Source organism: Stenella coeruleoalba, assembly GCF_951394435.1.
Source record: "Stenella coeruleoalba genome assembly, chromosome: 15".
Lineage (NCBI taxonomy): Eukaryota > Metazoa > Chordata > Mammalia > Artiodactyla > Delphinidae > Stenella > Stenella coeruleoalba.
In genome coordinates this window covers 21,229,687-21,252,907 of record NC_137161.1, presented here as the reverse complement: position 1 = coordinate 21,252,907, position 23,221 = coordinate 21,229,687, and the positions used below count along the sequence as shown (strand labels likewise).

General features: G+C 51.0%; 1 protein-coding gene across 1 annotated transcript in view; it reads right to left on the bottom strand.

Annotated features, from left to right (window-relative positions):
- The window catches only part of KIAA1755, a 40,981-nt gene that overhangs the window by 5,778 nt on the left and 11,982 nt on the right, over positions 1 to 23,221 (bottom strand). The window contains exons 3-12 of the mRNA XM_079943947.1: positions 20,850 to 22,188; positions 20,165 to 20,362; positions 12,409 to 12,532; positions 9,787 to 9,880; positions 8,799 to 8,882; positions 7,109 to 7,225; positions 5,294 to 5,392; positions 4,303 to 4,451; positions 1,471 to 1,609; positions 321 to 443 (exon numbers count right to left, since the gene is read on the bottom strand). Of these exons, the coding sequence (XP_079800073.1) occupies positions 321 to 443; positions 1,471 to 1,609; positions 4,303 to 4,451; positions 5,294 to 5,392; positions 7,109 to 7,225; positions 8,799 to 8,882; positions 9,787 to 9,880; positions 12,409 to 12,532; positions 20,165 to 20,362; positions 20,850 to 22,188 (2,466 nt within the window). The remainder of the gene's footprint in view (positions 1 to 320; positions 444 to 1,470; positions 1,610 to 4,302; positions 4,452 to 5,293; positions 5,393 to 7,108; positions 7,226 to 8,798; positions 8,883 to 9,786; positions 9,881 to 12,408; positions 12,533 to 20,164; positions 20,363 to 20,849; positions 22,189 to 23,221) is intronic.

Genomic DNA, 23,221 nt, shown 5'->3' with positions numbered 1-23,221 from the left:
GCACATCAAGGATGCAGATTCTCTCCCCCCACCCCAGCTCTGAGGCTGACTCAGTAGGGCTAGGGTAGGACCCTGGAATGTGTATTTTAAGAAGCCCTCCAGGCATTCTGAGATGGGCCATCTTTGTACTTGGTAGTCAGGGAAGGCTTCCTGGAGGAGACAATATCTAAGCTGAATGCTTTGTGTTCCAAGTTACTCTCCTCACTGTCTTGGGAAGCTTTCTTCCACTTTCCCGCCTCCGCAACTTTTCCCCAGCAGTGCCACCCCCATCTCCTGCCCTCTCTATCTGCTCCCCACCCCCCTCAGTTTTAGAAACACACCGCAGCCTGAAGGAAGAAGTCCTCAAACTCTGCGTGGGCTTTCTCCACTGTCTCCAAGCTTCCGTCCTTGGGGGTCAGCACTTGCAGGCACTGGCTTCCTTCCTGCTCCATCCAGTTGCTGACCTGGGGCAGGGGAGGGAGGTTTGGACATGAGGGGCTGCTGAGGAGACATCCTTACGCCAGTTTGCCACCTTCCTGGGAAGCTGAAGTCTTGTCCTCAGTCATCTGGGGGCTGGGCCTATGCCACCAGCCTGGACTGAAACCCTCCCAATTCTGGGGAGGAGAAGAGACAGCTTGGGGTGGGGGTGGGGCGTGGTTCTCACCATCCAAACAGCGCCAGAGGAAGGTGCACGGCCCTGCCATGAACTCCCTGTGTGAACTGCGCAAGTCACTTCTCCTTTCTGGGCTTCAGTTTATTCAGTGGCAAAATGGGGTAGACGTGAGGATTCAAGGAAGGACAGAGGGGGTAAAATGGCTCTCGATCCCATAAGCAGAAGTCTTCTTCGTATTCTGGGGTGTCTTAAAAGAGCAGCACCCACTTTATCCTCACAAAGCCCCATGCGGCAGGCACTAATATTATCCCCCATTTAACAGGTGAGGAAACCGAGGCACTGAATAGTTAAATACCTTGTCTAGGGTCACACCGCTAGTAAGTGCTAGAGCCAGCATTGGAAGCAGGCCGTCTGGTTCCAGGCACACTCTGTTCCACGGCCCAGAGCATGAAGGGATGCGTTGGTTCTAGGCATCAACAGTTGGACAGAGTGGTGCCAGGTGTGGGCTCCAGGATCAGACCCCTAGGTGTGCGGCCACGGGCAGATGACATAATGTCTCCCAGTCTCAGTGTCCTTATCGATGAGTAGGAGAAATCCTAGCATCTTGCCCACATCACTGGTAAGGGATGAGGTTGGAAAGCGGTGATGGACACAAAGGCTCCGGCCCAGGGCTTGGCGCAAAGTCGGTGTTTAAAAAATGCAGCTTCTGGAGTTATGTCTTCACCTATCAAGCACTATGGAGTGCATGTCATGTGCTCCAAGAATGCCTGCCTGCTGTCGTTTTACGAGAGCAAAGCGCCTGGCTGGGGTGGGGCCTGGGGAGGCAGGAGCCGCCCACCACCCCGTCACGTCCCAGGGCCAGCTTCCTCCTCTCTCACCTGGTGGATGGCAGCTTCCAGGCGGCCCAGGCGGACGCGGAGCTCCAGCCTCCTCAGGAGGTGGTTGGACACAGTGACGAGGACATGCAGCTGTTCATCCACGAGGCTGTACAGGGCAGCAGCTTCGGCCAGATGGCTCCTGGGAGGCCGAGGAGTGTGAGCGAAAACCCAAGATGCTGACCCCCTGCCCCGGAGCCCCAGCACTCCTGCCTAGCATAGGCATGCCTCCGCGGCTCCCACCAGCTCTGTGGCCCTGGCCTGGGTATTTCAGTTGCTGACTTGCTGTGTGAGCTTGGGCAGGTCCCTACACCTCTCTGGGCCTCAGCCTTGGCCTTGCGTGGGACTGGGAGGACCAGAGGACACAGCGAGAAACCAAATGACCCTGCCTTTCCCCAGGAGGGTATGAACCGAGCTGGAGAGGTCTGGGTTCAAATCCCAGCCCTGCTACCTTCTAGTAACAGAACCTTGTGCAAACTTCTCAACCTTTCTGTCTCCGTTTCTTCAGCTATAAAAAATGGGGATAACAGAACCCATTTCACAGGGGGGTTGTGAGAATTAAAGGATCTAACCCCTTGGCGCTCAACCCTGGCAACACAATTAGAACCTGCTCTGGGAGCTTTAAAAATCTCAGTGCCCAGGCCCCTCCCCGACCCACCGGAGTCCTGCCCGGAGAGCGGCCTGGACCTCAGCGCTCTCCGAAGCGCCTCCGGCAAACCCGCCCTCACGCACTCAAAACACTTGACACAGTGCCTGGCCCATGGTGCTGTTAGCGCTCGTTATTTCTTTTATTTTTGTTAATTAATTTTTATTGGAGTATAGTTGATTTAAAATGTTGCATTCGTTTCTGCTGAACAGCAAAGTGAATCAGTTACACATATACGTATATCCACTCTTTTTTAGATTCTTTTCCCACATAGGTCATTACAGAGTATTGAGTAGAGGTCCCTGTGCTATAGAGTAGGTCCTTATTAGTTATCTATTTTATATACAATAGCGTGTATATGTCAAGCCCGATCTCCCAATTTATCCCTCCCTCCCCCTTCCTCCTGGTAACCACAGGTTTATTTTCTACTTCTGTGACTCTATTTCTGTTTTGTAAATAAGTTCATTTGCTTATATGTGGAATCTAAAAAAATGGTACAAATGAACTTATTTACAAAGCGCTTGTTATTTCTATTGCAATGATGACAAGTGGCTGTAACACACCTCTCCACTCTGGCCTCTATTTTACAGCTAGGAAAACATTTACACATAGGAAAACTGATCCTCCAGAGAGAGGTTCTCACTCACACGCATGGCAGTCTGAATTGAAACTCAGTCCACGGCCTTTTCTGCACGTGATTTTAAAAAATGATCAAGGCCAGCAAGACATAAATGAAGGGATGCAGATGGGATTTCAGGAAAAACTTGGGTGAAAGGAGGAATCTCAGGGCTTTCCCAACACCCCTCAAATCCCACCCCACCCTCCTCTGCCCTTGGGGTCCTTTAGAAGGAAAAGGAAAAAGAGGAGATGGAAGGAGAGCCCGTTTTCCCGGAGGGAGCCTTGCCCTAAGCCTCCTTATCTGACTGTAGCTTCCCACAGGTCACTGCCCTTCCATGGAAGGGGTGAGCACCCAGGGTGCGTGAACGGGATGGAAAATGCCAGTCTGTCTGGCAAAGGGAGGGAGAAACGGGCCGGGCAGGCAGGAGGTGCCTAAGAAACACGCAGCGGCTCACGCGGGACCACAGCGCTCCCTGGTGGAGCTGCTGGTGGCCAACGGTCTGGAGGGGCCTATGTTGGACCAAAGGGGCTTGGGGGCCCAGTCAGTGAGGCAGGGGCATGCTGGGAAAGGCAGTGCCAGCCCCACCAGGCTGTGTGAGGGGCAGTGAGGACAACTCCACACCGAGCACCAGGGTCCACTGCCGCCCAGCGCTCACATCAGCATGAATCTCTCTGTGGGCAGAGCTCAGGGTGGTGTGTTCAAGATTCTGGGCTAGGCTGCCTGGGTTCAAGTCTCAGCCCCGCCACATCCCAGCTGTGTGGCCCTGGGCAAGTCACTTAACCTCTCTCTGAACCTCAGGCTCCTCCACTGTAAAATGAGGGTAATACTCGGAGCCCCTTCGTGGGTGGGAATTAACCACATTAATATCCTTAAAGCCCTCAGAACAATGCTGTGTTCACGCTAAGTGCTATTGAGAGGAGGAGGTTAAATAAATAAAATGTTCTTGGATTACGCAAACTTTGTAGTAGTGTTCATTCTAACAGAGATAAAATATATACAACTACCGGCTGATTTAATTCCTGACTTGCACCTCTCCTCCACCCCACTCCTAAATTGGTTCTTTCTCGGAATGCGTATTTCTTGCTCTGTGGTTCTGTGACCCTGGCACAGCACGAGGTTCCCCTGGCCCCTGCCACGAAGGGTAGGGCAGTGCAGGGGTTAGTGCTCAGCTGGTCCGGCTGTTACTTCCCTTCGCTTAGCCTCAGGTATCTATCAGCCAAACGGGAGGATGTGAGCCTCACATGGTCTTTTGAGGAATAAGAGGTGGGCTCTTAAAGGGGCTCAGCCCAGCGTCTGGGTCAGAGAGCATCCTTGGTCTATGACAGTGACCAGAAATGCGGGTGCTGTCCTCTGATGCCTGGACTGAGGAGGGGCCGCAGAGAAGGGACTTGCCAAGGTATAGGCTGGGGCCCGTGATCAGGCCTCAGTCCAGGATATGGGCCCGGCAAACACCCCATCCTGGGCATCTTCAGAGCCCACCCTATGTGTCCTCTCAGCGAAGTGACCCCAGCCCCGAGTCCCAGTCTGGGGAATAGGATGGGGCGGGGAAGGAAAAGCCTGGTGTCCGTACCTGATGTCTGGGTTGAAGTTCAGCCTGCTGCCTTCCTGTCGCAGCCTGGCCAGGGTGGCTCCGCCTTCCTGCTGGAGGCCCAACAGGCCTGGGTCCCTCAGCACAGCCTCCATCAGCTCCTTGGACTTGCTCAGACACCTGGAGGCCTCCTGCCAGGGTAGGGAGGTAGCCTGCGGCTCAATCCCCACTTTCCTTCTATAACCTTCCAGGGCTCCCCACACCGCAATCACGCCTGACTCCCCCAGTTTGGCGTTCAAGGTTCTACAGAAAGTCTCTCCTTTCTATCTCTAAAACATCTCCTCAAGCCGAGCTTCCTCCCATCACCGTGGCAACCTCACTGGTCCAAGCACCATCATCTCTTGCTGGGACGCCCATCCCAGCCTCGTCACTGATCTCTCTGCGGCACTCTGGCTCCCCCCGCAGTCTGTTCTCTGAATGACAACCGGATGGATCTCAAAGTGCCAATCTGATCATCCCAGTGCCGCTGCTTAGAACTCTCCAGCGGCTTCTCTGCCCATTTAGAATCAAATCCCAACCCAACTCCTCCCTGATACAGCCCCGTGGATCCAGAAGATCCTCTCGTTCTATCCTCCCCTCCCCCACTCTGTTCCACACTGGCCTCCTTGCTCTTCCTGAACAGACCAAGCACAGACCAAGTCCCATGGCTCCGTCCCATCCTTCAAGGCTCAACTTCTATACCCTCCTTCCCCATTTTTCTCAATCTTACTTTCACAGCATTCAGCGTCACTTGTAATGACATGTCCATTTCTGTTTATTTTTTAAATTATGACCTTTCGCACTGTACCATGAGCCCCACGAGGGCAGGGACAAGTCGATTTGCCCCAGGCTGGGTCTCCAGGCCGTGACACATGGTGACTGCCCAGTAAATATCGGTTGAATGAATGAATGAAAACAAAGTCCCTTCACTGAGCCCCTGGTCCATGAAATAAGGGATGTAGTGTGGTTTCCCCACCTCAGGCTCTTGTCTCACCTGCACCCCTCCAGGGGGGTCACCCTTCTCAAACTCCTTGATGGAAGCCTTTAGCAGCGAGGAGGCCTGGCGGAGGTCAGCAAGGAAAGGGTCCAGCTTCTGCAGGAAAGGAGGCCAGAGTGGGGATGTTAGCCTGGGCCAGTGAAGAGGGTGCCTCTCTCCTCCTCCCACCAGGAGGACACGTGGGTGGTCGTTCTCAAACTTTAGCTGCATCAGAATCCCCTGGAAAGTCAGTTATAAAGCAGGCTGCTGAGCCTTCCTCCTGAGTTTCTGGTTTAGTTTCTCTGGGGTGGGGCCTGAGAGTGTGCATTTCTAACAGGTTCCCAGGTGGCGCTGCTGCTGCTGGTCCAGGGACCACAGTTTGAGAACCACTCATGCTGGGAATGAGAGAGAAAAAGAGAAGACAGGCCTGACCTACTCCCAGGCCTGTGGGAGAGGGAATGGTAGGAGGGGGTGAGAGGGCAGGGGTAGAGGACATCCTCTCCGGGTCCCACTTCAGCCCAGCTCCACCACTTACTAGCTCTGAGGCCTCGGGCAAGTTTCTTAACCTCTCTGTGCCTCTACTTCCTCTTCTGCAAAATGGGATCATTTCCCCATTTCCTGCCTTAGAGGCTTGTGGGAGGACTAAATGGGTTTATTTGTGCCAGGCACTTAGAATAGCACCGATACTCATCCTCATTACCAGTTTTATATGCTGGCTCTATAGGTAAGATTTCATTTAAAGGGAAGGTTTTAAAGCAAAAATATAGTTCAAAGGCCCCTGGATTAATTGGAGGCCTCTGGAGAGGGGAACTGGGGGCCTGTGGGACAAATAGGAAAAGAGATTTTTTTCAGTATATACCCTTTTGTACCATTTGAATTTTGAACACAGGGTCTATTCAAAAATAGACCCAATCTTAAAAAGAAGAGGACCAGGCCGAAAGCAAATAAGCAAACAGCCGCGTTAGACTATAGACCAGTGGTTCTCCGCGCGTGATGGTTGCGTACCCCAGGGGACATTTGGCAATGTCTGGAGACACTTTTGGTTGTCATCATTTGGAGGATGCTGTTGTCAGAGTGGGTAGGGGCCAAGGATGGTGCTAATCACATGACAGTGCACAAACAGCTCCCCCAGAAAAGAATTATCTGACCCCAAATGTGAATAGTGCCGAAGTCGGGCTGCCCTGGTCTAGAGAAAGCCCTGGGCGGGCAACTATGGGCACTGGTCCTGGTGCGGTCCAAGCCCATAAGCTCCTGTGTGTGGCTGTGGAAGTTGTGCCTATCCTATGCATCCTCATGTGTTAAACTGGGCATGAGGTGCCCCCTCGCAGGGTTGCGGTGAGGAAGGATTGAGGTCACACAGGAAAGGAGCCCAGCCCTGGAAGTTTCCTTACTTCCTCCCTCTTACAGAAGGGAGCACATCTGCCTCCCTCACCAGACCCCAAGCTTCCCGAGTTTTGTGTGTCCACAAAGCAGATGTCTGTAAATGTATTTGCAGTTAACACTAACATCACTCTTAGCATGTGCCAGACACTCTTCTAAGCTCTTTACACACATGAACTCAAGCCTCACATCAGCCCCATTTCGTCACTGAGGAAGAGGGCTCCGAGAAGGTGTGTAACTTACCCAAGGTCACACAGCAGAGCTGGGATTGAAACCCAGGACTCCTGGCCCCAGAGCTTGAGCTCTTAGTCACTCCACTCTGCACCCTCATTGTAAACACTTGTTGAATGACTGTCTTTGAACCTGATAAGTTCAGTGGATCCATGGGGCAGGACGGTGAAGGGAGAAACAGAAGGGGTGAGGGTGGGGGGTGAAGGCTGTGATGGTAGATACCTGGAAGAATTGCACCCATTCACCGTGGCAGTAGGGGAAGGGGCCTTCCAGGGCCATGGGCAGCTGGCTGGGGTCCACGTGGCGGCTGAGGGCCTTCAGTGAGGTCAGCACCTCTACCTGCAGACAAAGAAGCAAGTCAGAAGGACCAGGGGACTCAGTGTAGAGACAGATGCTTGAGAAGGTCCTGCCCAGACCCACGCCCCAGCACCACTCCACTTCCCATGGGTAAGACTGGCCTTGGCTTTAAGAGATGGTTTCTGGGCAAGGAATCTTCTCCGGAAACTCTGACAAATCAAAATTGAGAACCACACCCTGGGTAAGAAATGGCAAATAAACAGGATTCGTACTGCCACTGTCCTAGCCTGTGCCCGAGGCAGACATTAATCAATGACGGAACTCCTTCCTTCTGAGCTGGGCTCCTTCCCAGCACAGGTGTCCAGGCAATCAAACAAACAGACTGAAGCTGGCCCATGTCTTGTAACTTCTTTGTAATCATTGTACTGTTCTCTGGAGACCCATCAAGGTACTATCTTCTTGGGGTTGTTGAGAAAGGTCACCAAATCCTAACAGTATCCCCTAAGACGTGGAGCAGGGACTAGGTGACTGCATCTCCCCAGGCAGTGATGCTTGAGGCTTTATGCTATGAATGGCTCCAGATACCTAAGCTTGGGATGGGGAGAATTCTGTGGCGTTTTGGAGCCCATTTTTCATGCCTGGTATTTAAAGTGTGGTCCACGGACCAGCAGCACCAGCATGACTTAGGAACACGTTAGAATGCAGAATCCCAGCTCCCATCCAGAGCTACTTAATCAGAACCTGCACTTGGACAATCCCCAAGAAATTCATAGGCACCTAAAAGCTTGAAAAGTACATCTCTAGTTTACAATGTGCCTCTTTGTTAACCAGGAGGTAGAAGGAGACCTTTAGAATCATTTCCTGGGGCTTCCCTGGTGGTGCAGTGGTTGAGAGTCCGCCTGCCGATGCAGCGGACATGGGTTCGTGCCCCAGTCCGGGAAGATCCCACGTGCCGCGGAGCGGCTGCGCCCATGAGCCACGGCCGCTGAGCCTGCGTGTCCGGAGCCTGTGCTCCGCAACGGGAGAGGCCACAACAGTGAGAGGCCCGCGTACCGCAAAAAATATATATATAAATAAATAAAATAAAATCATTTCCTGAAACAGGGCAGAGGGCAGGGTGCCCACGCTCGTGACCGTGGTACATGGCAGTGATTAAAGGGAGCTGCAGTGTTCTTTCCCGTGAAGCCCTGAATCAACTTAGCATCTAAGTTGGAGATGCTGAGAGAAACTAGGGAGAGAGATACAGGAAGGGCCAGGTGAGGTGTGGAAACGGCCCCTCTAGCTTGCTGTATGGCCTTGGACCTCAGTTTCCCCATCTGAGAAGAAGGGAGGAGGGGTTGACAAGATGAAGCTTTCAAGTGGGTTTCATGCTGCGCGCAGCTCTCAATCACGTGGTCGTGCCCACCGGGAGCTGCTAGGGTTGCCAGGGAGAAATAATTCTGGGGCTGATTTGGCAATGCTTGCCATGGGGGCTGGGCAGTAGAGTTGTAGCATCCTGGACTCGTATCTAATGGACCTACCCTTGATTATTTCAGGGCCTCTCCTAGCTTGTGAATTCTGCCATTCTTCACCCCAGCTCAGCTCCAGCCCACCTCCCCTCCGCCGGAGCCCTCACCTGGATGTCAGATGCCTCCAGCTGGAGAGCGGCCTCCTGCTCCCCCAGGAAGAGCACAGCACGGATGGAGGTTGGGACCAGAGTCTGTTGGAGAGAATCATTTCAGAGCTGATCCGCCTAGGCTTTCACTGAGCCTCCCGGCTAAGACGTAGGCAAATGGGCCACAGGGATGGGGTGAGGGTTCCCCATGGCTGGGACCCTTATGCGGTATGGAGGGCTTGGATCCGTATTTGGAGGGTGAGTCAAATGACTTATTGGGAGTCACTGGAAGTCAAGAGAACAGCAGGTCCAAGCTGGACTGCAAACTTCCCAGGTGCCCCACCCACTCTGGGTCTCAGTTTCCCCATCTGTAAAGGGAGAAGGACTTGGGCGTGGAGGTCATGAGGTGAGCATATGCCAAACTTCCATTTACGCTGCTGCCCATGCTGGTGAGTTAGCAATCTCTTCCCTCCCCCATTCTCAGTTCATTGGCTAAGCCTAAGCCAATCAGTATGTCACATTCCCCTGACACAGAGATCGGCTGATGGATGGACAGCTGAGCGAATCTGGGCTAAGGAGACACAAAGAAACTGAGACTTCTGGGAAAAGAATCACTCTTTCCTACCGGACTTAAATGAAAGACCATATGAAGTTAGAGCTGCAGGGAACCACACTGCCACCAAGAGGGGGACCTGGCTGAGAAGGGCACTCTCCCAGGAGAATGGGGCCAGAAATAGGGAGATAGAAACCCGATCTTGGTGGCTTTATTTGAGCCCCTGAATCAAGCCATACCTGAAGTTGGGTTTAACTCCCGGACAGTCGAGTCAGATAAACCAATGAATGACCTTTGTCTTTAAGCGTGGCTGGGCTGGGGTTTCTGTTATGTGCAGCTAAGACTCCCTACCTGGGTACCTGGTCTCAGCTCTGAGCCTCTCAGGATCTGTGAATATCCTAAGGCCCCCGGTGCTCGCAAGACTTGCGAGGCTGAGGCTGTCCGCCTCCCACTCACCTGGGTGGCCTGCAAGGCACTGACCAGACCAGGATGTGGGGGCTGTTTCCTGGCATCAATCACGACCGCCAGCCCCTTGGTTTTATCTTCAGGCCTGTGGGTGGTAAACAGAATTGACAGTCTTGCTGGATGAACTAGGGCCCTCGAGGGGGAAGGACCTAGTGGAAGGTGAGGGAAACTGGCTGCTAGAAGCCTGGATTTACTGGTGAACTCTTCATCCCATGGGACAAAGTTCCAGTGCCTCCCTGTGCCCCTGACACACACCACTTCCAGGAAGCCCTCCATGATTCTTCTCCAGGCAGAGTCCGTTATTCCCTCTTCGGCACTCCCACAGTACCTCACACAGCTCTCTCTTACACCCTAATAATCATGAACTATAAGTTACTATCCCAGTTGCAGTAGGAGTCACCTAACCTTCATCCACCCCTTTTGTGTGGGCAGAAGGTTCACTTTGTTCAAGAATCCAATTCCCTCCATATAATCACGTCCCCCCTCCACCAGGGGCTGGTTTCTGATTGGTTGAGGCCCACAGTACACCCAATTCCCCTGGCCAATGATTGGTTTAGATAGGGAACATGTGACATTTTCTGGCCAATGAGCTGTGAGGGGATGTTTGCTGGGGGCTTTTGGGAAAGATATCCTCTCCGTAAAAAAGTTCTTACAAAGAGACATAAGGCAGAGATATAGACTGATACATTTCCTTAGCAGGTAAGACATTTTGAATTGGAATTAGTTACTTGCAGCCAAAACACCCTCATGGGTTCACAGTGCACTTTTCAGTGATTACCTTAGGATTTTCCAAAGTGGCCCAATTGCAGGACTTGTTAAAATACCAATTCCTCACCCCCACCCCCACTCCACCCCCCCAAGAAATCTGTCCAGCAGGCTGGGGGTGGAGCCAGGGAGTCTATGCTTCCAAGTGCCCTGACCATTCAGCCAAGTTGGGAAAATAACCCCCAACGGCCTTCAAGCCTTACAACCACCCAGTTCACAGACGAAACCAGAGGTGGCCAGTGCGGGGGTGGAGCTGTGGCAGTCACCCGGGCACGCTGTTTCACCTGTCTGGGAGGATAATAATCGTGCGGGCTTCAGGAGGCTGTGCTGAGGACTGATGGATTCATTACTGTAAAGTACTCAGGGACTGCGCAGAGTAACAGGCATGTCAATGTCTGCTGTCATCCCTATCCTGGGGGGGAAACTGAGGTACACAGCGGTGCTATAGCAGACAGTGAGAGGAGGCTCTCGGAGGTGAGGCCAGGGCTCCGACTTCGTGCTCCACACCTCACCTGCCTCTCGCTATGCCCATGCTGGGAGAGAGGTTTATTTCTCCACCTACCTCCACTACCAGCCTGGATGCCCCTAGAGGTCAAGGCCCAATATAGGAGTATCTGGGTCCCTAGCATGGCCCAGCATGAAGTCTGGCCCAGGGCAGGTGCCCAGCAATGGAGTGGAGAAGCCAGCCCAGCATACGAGAACCCCATGCACAGTTCACGCTGCACCTCACCCCCACCTCTTGTGACCACGCTTGGTCCTCAGAGCCCACTTAGTCATCCCCCTTTTTCAGGGAAGCCTCAGAGAGGGGAGGTTACCTCCTACAGGTAACACAGCAAGTTGGTGGGATTCCAGCATTCTGTCTACCATGACACTTAGCACAGAATGGGGGTTTCCATCTCCTCCTCAGACCAGAAAAGCCACTCCACTTTGGACAAGAAGAGAAATCTCAGTGACCAGCAGGTGGTGGTGATGGCTCCTATGGGGTGGAGAAGGTTCCAAAGGGTTCCATCAGTCCCTCCACCCCCTACCCCAGCAGCAGAACCTCTAGGTTGGGATCTATAGCCACAGTCCCAAGCAAACACCACCTCTGAGACTGCTCTGGCTGGGGGCTGGGACTCAGAGGAAAGATGGTGCCTCTTCCCCAGCCAGTGAAACATAAAGTCTGAATGGGGGGGGTGGAGGGAAGGCGAGGTGTTAGAAATCAGCCTGGTCACTCATCACTCATTCATTCTTTTACTCTCTCACTTATTCATTCATTCATCCATTCACCTTTTCCTTCATTTGTTCAAAAATATTTATAATTCATATGCCAGCTCAATTATCACCTCCTCAGAGAAGCCTTCCCTGATTTCTCAATTGAAATTAGTTGCCCCCCCCCCTTCTCACTCTACAACAGTGGCTCTCAAAATGTGTCCTCAGCCCAGCAGCATCAGCATCAGGAAACTTGTTAGAAATACATGTTCTCAGTCCTTATCCAGACTTAGTGAATCAGAAACTCTGGGGGTAGGGCCCAGCCATCTGTTTTTACAGACCTCTGGATGATTCTGATGCCTGTTGACTTTGAGAACCACTGATCTACAACATCCCTGTTTTCTTCACCACATTAACACCCCTGAGAGCTGCTTGTCCATGTCTGTTTCTTGCACACCATCCACCTCCCCCGCCAGCCTGTGAACGCCCTGATGGCAGGGACCAAGGCTGTCCTGCTTTCCCCCCAGCATCTGGCTCAGGACCAGCTCTGGAAACAGATGACTGGCTGGAAGGATCTCTCCATCTGCTACCTGGTGCTGGGCTCTGGACTGAGAGGTCGAGGGGGGATGGGGTGGTCAGGCTAGCCCAGCCCCTTACCTGGGGATGGTGCACAGGTAGGAGAACAGCTTGGTGACCTCTGAGGCCGTGCACCATGGTGCCTCCCAGGGCCCCTTGGTGGTTGACACCAGAAGCAGGGGCCGCCCTGCCCTGTCTCGACCTCCTACAGGAGAAAGCACAAACACTGAGAATTTTGGTGGAGCCCCTCTACGGGAACCTGCTCTGTGGCCTCCAAGCCTTTGCCTGTACTGGTCCCTCTGCCTGGAATACCCTTTCTCCCCTCCCCCTGTGAACTCTGAACTCTTATTCATCCCTCAAGACCCAGCTCAAAAGCCACTTCCTCAGAAAAGTCATCCCTGAAACACTCCTCCATGCAGAGGCAGCCTCACCCTCCTCTGGTCACCCTCTGTACTGGGCAACCTGGGAAACGAAGCTCACGGAATGAGCTTTGGGGTCACACAGACATGGGTTTAAGTCCCAGCTTAAACCCATGTTTAAGGGACACACTGACTTGCTGTGTGCCCTTAGGCAAGTCAGTGTGTCTCTGAGTCTCAGTTTCGTCATCTGTTAAGCGGGGAGGATACAATACTGAACTTATGAAGGTATTTTGAAGACTAAATGAAACAGTTCCTGAGAAGCGCTTGACACAGGGCAAGGGCCTAATAAAAAGCAGTTGTTAGAACGATCATCATTTCTGTGCTCATCTCAGCCCCCCGTGTGCAGTCCGTGGCTGCCAGCTCACTATTTATTCTTGCTGACTTCCAGCCATGAGTTCTCCACCGACTATTTCCTGTTCCAGGAATCAGGACAGGGTGCTCCGTGTTCCCCACAGGGGTCAAGAGTCTGAGTCCCAGGGGGTCAGCACAGCCTGTCTACGCTGCGGGGAAGGGGAAGTACAGGGGGAAAGAGTCCCAGGCCTCTGGAAACTGAGCCTGTCCTGCACCCTGGGCTCGGAGCCCTGCCCCCCAGAGTCACCTCATTCAAGGCCACCCTGCGATGAGCAGGATCTACTGCGTGTGGGTACAACCCTCCACAGTGTGTAAGTGTGTGAGACCCTATGTAGCTCCTGAAGCCTTGGACAAACTTAACCACCTTCACAAGTGCTGCCTTACACAGGGGTGAAGCCATCTAGAGCATTCTTTCTTTCACATGTTTGAAAATTTTAAAATTTAAAAATTAAAAAATCTACATTTGTATATACATTTTATGCAAAAATATATACATTAATATATACATTTGTATATACACACAAATATATATATTTGTACATATATGTGCATATATATGTATATATATATTTTTATATCCTCTTGATATCATGGGTTTGATTTTTCCTAATATTCATTTATACTAAATTCCAAAAGGAAAACTTTTTGTTGGGGACAATATGGGAAATTTGAATATGAGCTGGGTATTGAGTAGTATTAGGAATTATTTTTACTTTTTTTAGGTGTGCTTAATGACACTGGGGTTATTAGGCAAAATGTCCTTGTAGTTAAGAGATGCACATTAAAATATTTACAGGTAAACTATGAAGATCTGTAATTTACTTTAAAATACTTCAGGGAAAAAAAAAGATGAAACATGCCAAAATGTTAAGATTTATTAAATCTGAGTAATGGGTATGTGGGTTTTCATTATCCTATAGTCTCTACTTTTCTCTATGTTTGAATTTATTCATAAAAGAAAGTTTTTAAAAAGTGAAATAATTAAACCATGAAAAAAATTACATAACTTGCAAAGTTAGAGATGTTTGTACATATCCCTCTGAAATCCTCTCAGGGCCATTGGGTCCCTCAGGTCAGGAAATGCTACATTATGTCCCTGGGCCCATTTTATTGATGAGGAGACTGAGGCCTGGAGAGAGGAAGCAGCTTCCCCGTCTGCCACAGTACCCAACTTGCCAGTTAAGGTGGGGGGTCATGCCTGATTCAGTCCTTGACCCTGGACCGCACCGAGAGATGAGCTTTTGTCTGCTGTATTGGAGCTCAATCACAGTTCCAGTGGTGCTACTCCCCTGCTCTAGAACCTTCCATGGCTTCTCATGGCCTCATGCAGAAAGCACAAATTTCTCAACCTGGCACTTAAGTCTCCCCAGGATCTGCACACTCTTCCAGCCTCATTTCATATACTTTGGGTTATGACCTGAATTGTGTCCTCTCCCCCCAAATTCATATATCGAAATCTTAACCCCCTAATACCTCAAAATGTGACTGCATTTGGAGATAAGGTTTTTAAAGAGGTGATTACGTTAAAATGAGGCCATTAGGGTGGGCCCTAATGTAATATGACTGGTGTCCTTATAAGAAGAGGAAATTTGGACACAGACACACATTGGGAAGACCATGTGAGGACACAGGGAGAAGATGGCCATCTACAAGCCAAGGAGAGAGGCTCAGAAGAAACCAGCCCTGCCAACACCTTGATCTTGGACCTCTAGCCTCCAGAACTGTGAAAAAATAAATTCCTGTTGTTTAAGCCCCCCAGTCTATGACACTTTGTTAGGGCGGCTCTAGCAGACTAATACACTATGTCTCTCCTTGTCACCAATGGCTCAGCTGGAATGGGTCATCTGTCACTGCGTAAATTAGCCTGACCCTTTCCCACCTCCCCACCTTTGTTCACACTGTTCCTTCTGCCAGAGGTTCCCTTCCCTGTCCCCTCTCCATCTGGTGAAACTCTCCTCAGCTTTCAAAGTCCAGCTGAGATGCCACCTCCTCCAGGAAGACATCCTCCCTGCCCTCTAGAGAGACCTTTCTCCCACCCCAGGTTCCCCTAGCAAACCTAGGCCTCTTTTAGATCCTGCAAGACTGAGGGCTCCTTAAGGGTGTTCACTGGCTCAAACTCTTTATATCCCAGTGCTCAGCACAGGACAGGAGCCAATAATCAATGTCAGGAATTGACCAATGAATAAATGGTCAGAGTGGGGCCTCTCAAACTTTGTTGTGCTAGGGATCTTGCTACAATGCACACTGTGGTCCAGCAAGTCTGAGATTCTTCATCTCTCTCTAGCTCCACGTGATGCTGATGTATCTGATCCCCAGACCACACTTAGAGTAGCAAAGGGTTCAAGCACTCAGGACATTCCATACTGGGACACAGTGACCAGTTCAAGTGTCTGGTCCCCCCGCCAAGCTCTGCCTGGCACAGGGCTCTGCACACAGCCAGGGCCGGCTGAGCACGCAAGATGCCGTCTGAGTGCACTGCAGTGATGGACAGCTGTCCACCTGATCTGCTTACACCTGGAAGGCCCCCTTGCCCCAGATGCTACCCCGTCTGACAGCTGGTGCCAGGAATACCATCGTTAGCACCTCAGAGCCTGGCTGGAAGCTGCGCTGTTCACATTGGGTTATGATCTCAGGAAGAAATGGAGACAGCAGGTTGGGAGGTGGTGGGTGGTGTTACCCAAAGGCACTGAAAAACTTGTTGTACCTTCTAAAGCACTCCCTCCAAGTCTTGGGGTGGGGGGAATGCTAGTAATTTAACTGGCAAGCAATTTTAAAATATTGAAATATACATTTTTATATGAAAGTGTAAATATAATTCTTAATTATAAGAATTATAATAATGTATAGAAATTTTAAAGACAAAGATTTTAAAGATATGTACAGAGCAACTGAAAGCTCAGGGTGAGGTCTCAACCCCTGGGACCCTGTTCCCTCTCTTCTGCATCAGGGGCTTTTTGTGAAAAGCCCTCTCCAGAGGCTCTGTGCCTGTGGTTGGCAGACTCATGGCTCCAGAGATGTCCATTCTGGAATCCCCAGAGCCTGTGGATGTGCTAGCTTACCTGGCAAAGGGACTTCGCAGATGTCACTAAGGTAGGACCTTGAGATGGGGGAGATAATCTAGGCCTAGATTATCTAAGTGGGCCCAATCGAATCACATGATCCTTAAAAGTAGAGGCCCTTTCCTGGCTTCAGCCAGTCCGAGAAAGATATCAAGATAGATGAAGGGTCAGAGGGATGTGCTGTTGCTGGATGTGAAGGTGAAGGAAGGGACCACAAGCCAAGGAAGGTAGGCAGCTTCTAAAAGCTGGAAAAGACAAGGTATGGATTCTCCCCTAGAGTATCCAGAAAAGAACACAGTCCACTGACACCTTGATCTCAGCCCAGCGAGATCTGGGCTTTCTAACCTATAGAGCTGTAAGATATTACATTTGTGTTTTTTAAAGCCACTGAGTTTCTGGTAATTTGCTATGACCACAATTGGAAAGGAATATGTAACTCCCACCCTCAGAATGGGAGCAGTCATTCACACCTTAGTGCTGATTAGTCTCTTTCTGGAGAACAGATCTTTGTGGAAAGTTTGGAGCTGAAGAGACCTGAGGAGAAGAAAGGAGGCAAGGAGGTGAGGGAAAGATCCTAATAGGGAGCCTGGGATGCCTGCTTCACACGGACTGGCCTGGAGCAGATCTTGATCTTGGAGCACAGACTTTGGGGACTGTTTCCGCTACAAGGAAACTCCAATGGAAGCAAAGAGACCAGTGAGGATACTACTGTAATAGGCAAGCAACTATGCTGGTTTGGCCCTGGGTGGTGTGAAGTCATCAAATTCTGTATATAATTTGATGGAAGAGTTGACAGGACTTGCTAACAAATTGGATGTAGGGTGTAAGAGAAAATCCTCCAGGATCTAGTGTTCTAAGAAAGATTACAAGGCTGGGAAGGGTACAGGGGGGTGTGAAATCAGGAGTCCATCTTTGGTCATGTTAAGTTAGAGATGCCTGTTAGACATCTAAGTAGAAACATCAAGTACAGGATGGATAGATGAGTATGGAGTTCATGGGCAGAGTCCAGGCTGGAAAAATAAATGTGGGGGTTATCAGTGTAGAGACAACACTTAAAACAAATATTCACCAGTGAGATGGGATGAGATCGCCAAGGAAGTGAGTCTAGGGGGAGAGGAGAAGGGGTCCAAGGACTGAGCTTTGGGGAGCCTCCAAGGTTTCCAGGTTGAGACATGAGGAGGAGGCAGCAAAGGAGGCTGAGAAGGTGTGGCCGGTGAAATAGGAAGAAACCCAGGTGAGAGTAAAGATTGAAAGACAAGTTGAGAAGGCCTTTCAGTAAGGAGGGAGCAGTCATCTGTGTCAAATGCTGCTGATGGGTCAAGGATGATGAGGACTGAGAACTGACGATTGGATCTAGAAACATGGAAGTCATTGGTGACCTTGAAAAGACCTGCTCCAATGTCAAGGTGGAGCAAATACTCTGATTAGAGTGAGTTGAAGAGAGACTAAGAGGAGAGGAGGTACTGAGACACGGAGCACAGACAACTCCTATGTGGGGTTTTGATGTAAAAGGAAGATGAGAATAGGGGCCTAGAATGGGTCATTCCAAGCTGGGCACGCTCCTGTGCTGATGGAAATGGTCCAATGGAGAGGAGGAAAGGTGATTATGTAGAGAAGAGAGGAGAATCTTGCCAGAGGGATGTCTTTGAGTAGGTGGGGAGGTGCAGTGCACCAGTGGAGGGATTGTTCCCTGTATCTGGAATAGGATGCTGAGGGGGTGGGTACCGATGCAGGTAGGTAGCTAAATGGGGTGGCAGGAGTTTGTGGACGTTCCTTTTGATTGTTTCTACTTGCTCAGTGAAACAAGAAGGAAGGTCATCAGCTGAGAGTAAGGCTGAGGGAGATGGTGGTGAAGGTCAGAGGAGGGAGCAGGTGTGAAATCGTCATTCAGGAAGGACAGTGGGGGCACCTTTCAAGACTCTGGAAGAGTAACAGGATCCATGGGCACCAGTGGTACCCACTGGAGGCCAGTGATCAGGAATCAAATGGGCAACCAGTCGGTGTGGTTATGCGGACTTTCTGGCTTCGTTCAGCTGTAAAGGTGCAAGGCGGGAAAGCAGGCAGAGAGGTGGATTTAACTGAGGTTGGGATTTCTCCAGGAAAGTACGAAGGCAGAAGAGAAAGGCAAGGGAGATGAGAGTGTTTAAAAGGAAGTGGGGACATGATGGAGGGTGGGGAGGGACAGTGAAAGGGTGGTTGGATCAATGGGTTGAGAGTTCTGGGGGACAAAAGGGCTATTAAAATTGAGGTAATGTGCGATCTGGGAAGAGAGACATTGTAATGAGGGAGGGAGCAGTGAGTTATGGGGGACGGCCGTGGGAGGAGTAGCTGGGGTAATGAGGACAAGATCGCTGATGAAGAGGAGGTCGAGGAAGGGAATGGAAAGAACGTCCATGTGGAGAATGTTCATTCACTCCGATATTTTTGAGCAGCGACTATGTGCCAGGCACTGTTCGGGCACTTGGGACCCATCAGTATATGTTGCAAGCCAAACAAATTTCAAGAGAGTAATTGTGGAAAGAGTGACAGCGAGTCAAGTCCAATCTGCTTCCTCTCCTTCTCCTTTTACACAAGGAGGAGCATGAGGCTCAGAGACGGCAAGTGACTCTTCCAAGGTCACACAGGGAGCTAGGGGTAGAGCTGGAACTGGAATGAAGGTCTCCAGCCTCTAAGAACAGGGACTTTGACGTATAAAACCTGAGCTCCTGTAACATGACAGCCCTAAAAGGATCGTGAGATTCTGTGTACATTAATATGGGAATAAACAGCATGAGCTTCAACAATGATGACCAAGAAGATGACAGACGATGCTCCCCAGGAGCTTCGAAATGACAGAGCAATGTCCCCACAGACGTGTCCTGCAGAGATTTAGAAGTCTATGAAGTAAAAGAGAATTGCAGAACAGTCAGTTCCCAGAAAGCACAGTGGTTTCTCTTGCTGCCAGAACTTTGCACATGCTGTTCCCTCAGCTTGGAACACCATTCCCACCACTTTACATGGATAACACCTACTCATACTACAGGACTGAGCTTCACATTACTTCCTCCACCCCAAGCCTGGGCCAGGGGCCTCATCTGTCCTCCCACAGCCCCCTGTACTGTCCCACAGTCACAATTTCTTTACACTGTATTGTAATAACCTGTTGAATTTTCTCCACCACTAGAATATAGGCTTCCTGAGGGCAGGCTTTGTTCCCTGCTGAATCCTCAGTGCTAAGCCCAGGGCGTGGCACACAGTGGTGCTCAATAAATATTAATTGCAAAGATGAATAAATATTAAACAGGAGGGATAATGCTCTCAGTATTGGATGATGTTAATGCCCAACCGGACCCCTTCATCAGGCCAGAGCACCCATTCCCCCAGAGACTGTAATTATTGGCTGTAAATTGGCTTAGAGATGCCCCCTTGTCTGAAGAATTGCCCTCAGTTGAACTGGATCATGGGCTCACCTGCATCCCCATCCCAGGATCAGGCTGCAGTTGATGACTGACAGATCCAGGGGTACAAAAGTCAGCCCCTGAACCTTAAGATGGAACCATCTCTGTGATGGAATTCATGCTCCAGGAACCACCCCCCCATCCCCCATCCCCCGCCCCGGGGAATCAGGCCACATGCAGGCTTAGCTCCTCCCTTGCCCTGCCCTGCTTCCCTTCTCCCCTTCCCCTGAGAGCAACCCTCAGTAAAATAAATCACTTTTTCACGGATCCCTGTCTTAGGCTCTGCTTCTAGGGAACCTGACCTAAGACATCCACCTTGATGGCCTCGCTGAAAGTAAGATGGAAGGATGGATGGATGGATGGATTGCTAGAAATTGCTTTAACCTCCTTCATTGGAAACTTATGGAATCTGAGTCCCAGGGAGGCTTGATCCAGCACACAGGCCTCTAGAACTTTCCCTGCCTCCCCTATACCCACCCGCATCGGAGGGTACTCAGGGGCCCCAGCCCCATTCCCCATCCCCACAGCTCTCTCCCCTCCACCTCCACTTGCCCCTACAATCCCTGAGGACCTGGCAGGCATGCTATCCTGGAATGGAAGATGTCCATGCTCAGAGCCCCAAACCTGGGCTCGGGCCCTGGGGGCTCCTCATTCAGAGCGGGGCCTTTTTCTGGAGGGCCTTCAGAAGCTTCTGGGAAGCCAGCCTTTTCCTCGGTCAGTGGGTCTGAGTCAGCGTCTGGGCCAGATGTTTTGGTCTGAGTTGTTCCAGCTGGGGAAAAAAAACAACAAAGAGTGTTAAGCAGAAGATGGATTTTCCCAGGGAAAATGTTTTCCTTTTAACTTTCTAATAGTAACAGCTTACAATATTGATCTCCTTCTATGGGGCAGGCATTGTGCTAAGCTCCTTACTTCTGGTGTGTCTTTGACCCTCAAAACAACTTGAGGAGGCAGACAGATCCCCATTGTATAGACAGGGAGACCTGGACTTAGAGAGGTTACGTCCTCGATCAAGGTCACCCAGCCAGTGCGTGGCCAAGCTGGGGTGTAGACTCAGGCCATCTCAACACAATCACAGAACCCTGCTCAATTCCAGGCCCATGAGACCTCAAGCCTTTTGACATGCCACCCCATGCTCTAAATCCCTGAGACTGAGCCAGCCCAGGTGGGTCTCTGCCCCTGACAGCCTGTGCCACCTTGTCACCTGATCACATGCAGAGAACAGTTCCCCTGTCCAGCTGAGTGAGTGGGCAACTTACCTTTCCCCAAGCACTTGTCTCGGTTGGGTTTGGGAGAGTAGAGTGAACACAAGACTTTCCAGGGCCCGTCATGCTGGAACGAGGCTTTCTCCTGAGTCACAGGGCCTTGCCTCTGCCGCTTTAAGAAAGAGAATTTGAGCCCAGGAGTGGGGGAAGTGTTTTGACAGGGCCTGGCCACAGGCTTGGGAAGTCTCCCATTTTCCTGTTGGGTCCTCTCTTCCATCTTGGTTGCAGGGGCTGGAGAAGCAGGAGGGGAAGCTGGGCGCAGCCGGGCAGAGGATGCTTGTTTTGGTCCCGGATTGAGCTGGACTATATTCTCTGAGTCTCCCAGAGGTCCCTGTGTCTTGGAGGGAGCTGACTCTTCTGAGACACCTGGCCCGAGGCCAGAGGCACCATGCAGTGGGTTTACAAGGACACTGAGGTAGGGCTCTTGGGGCTGGTGTTCTGAGTCTTGGGTGGGAACTTTATGATTCACCTTTCTCCTCAAGTCGCAAACACAGGGTTTCTCCCCCGAACTTGCTGGCTTCTCACAAGTCCATTTTTCCAAGGAAGGCCCCCCATTGGCCCCTGAGAGAGGCAGTATCCTTTGAGAGAAAGGGATTTCCTTAGTTCCAGATAGCTCCTCCTGTGCGCCAAAAGGAAACCCACTGGATGTCTCCACCTCCTTACTGGGAGACCCTCCTCGGTTCTCTTGGGAAAAGTCCAGGAGAGCCACATAATCTCCCTCCAAGTCCTGGCTGGCCACTTCGTCCACCCTGAAGCCCACCTCCCCAGGCCCGGCTTGCTCCACTTTGATAAGTCCTGGATACTTGTCCCCATGTGTCCTGCCCTTGCCCTTGGCCAAACTCTGGGCAAGCAGCACCTGGCTGCCTGGGGACCTGGCCTGGTGCAGCTCTTGGGGGCTGTTCAAATCCAGTGCCTCTAATTGAAGGGATCTCCAGGCTGGGGAGAGGACATTTACTGCTTGGGGTCTGTCATCCACAAACTCTGGGCTGGTTATTTTGGTCCAGGGCACAGGGGCAATCCCGTCTTCTGAAGCTACCAGGCAGTTGTGTAGGGGACTGCCCTCAAGGTCACTGTTGATGGCCTCCAGCCAGGCTTGGGTGAAAAGTATAGGGTAGGATGACTCGGGAACAGGCTTCGTGTCCACTGTGTGGAGGTCCACAGAGAGGCACTTGATCATGATGCAGACAGACTGCTCCTCCCGGGGCTCAACTTGGAGGTAGAAGTCACCTTGGCGCAATAAGAGGGGATTGAGGGATGCCAGGTGGACCACAACCTCATCCCGCAGGCACAGAGGCCAGCCTTCATGCAGGAAGAGGTGGTGTGAGTAGGGGGTCTGCAAAGAGAAGGGGCTGGCATCAGAGAATCTGGCCCTGAAAACCCCGCCCACGGGTTTGCTTCCTTCCCTCTCCCAGAAGGAACCCTGAACAGGTCGGGGACTCAGGCGAGGCAAGAAAGGTGCCTAGGACACAGCATCCAAGGAGGCTCCACTCTCAGCATCCTGCAAGTCACACAGCCCCAAGAGGCAGCGCCTCCTTCAATGTTGTGCCTCCCACGCCTCTTGCTCACCTTAGTCCTGGCCCTGACCTTGAAAATACTTGCTAGCCTACTGGGCCAAAGGAGAAAAGCTCTGAGTGCCAGGCGCCAGTTAGCAAGCACCTTTCCCACGAGGATCGTCCTGCTGGCTCCCTTCTCCTCTCCACCTATCAAAACTTCTCTCAAGCCAGCTCAAGCTAAACCCTCCCCTTTAGGGCCAGGGAGACGTGGCTTCCAAGGTCTGAATCACTAATCTGTGCAAATGACTTAACTTCTTTGAGTCTCAATTTCCCTATTTGCAAATAGGAATAATGATACATAGTGGTATTATTGGGTTGGTATGAGGATCAAGTTAGATTATAAATACATTTATGTTTTTTTAAAAACCAACACAATGCATAACATATAATAAGTAGACGTTCAATAAATATTATTTCCCTCTCCCTTTGACAATATTTACCTTTTGAAAAACTGTAGGATTTTCAATCTTTAAAAAACGTTACGTACTGCCTTTATTCCATTCTCTAATTTGTAAAGTAGAGAGATTACAGAGTGAAGTAGAAACACTACTAAGTGAGAAGTTAGGAAATCTGACCCTGCCACGAACTTGCTGGATGGCCCTGAAAAATCATTCTGCTCTTCTGGGTCTGAAAGTCAGACCCAGAATATTTATCTGTTTGTTTATTATTTATTTATTTCCCATTAGCAGTTAACAACACGGCAGGTGAGGCTAAACAATAAAAAAAATTTAAACAGAGGGTGCCAGCAATTCTCTACACAGGTAGACACAGCAAGTCATCCTGGGGCCTCTCCAGGGGGCTGTCAGGGCTGTG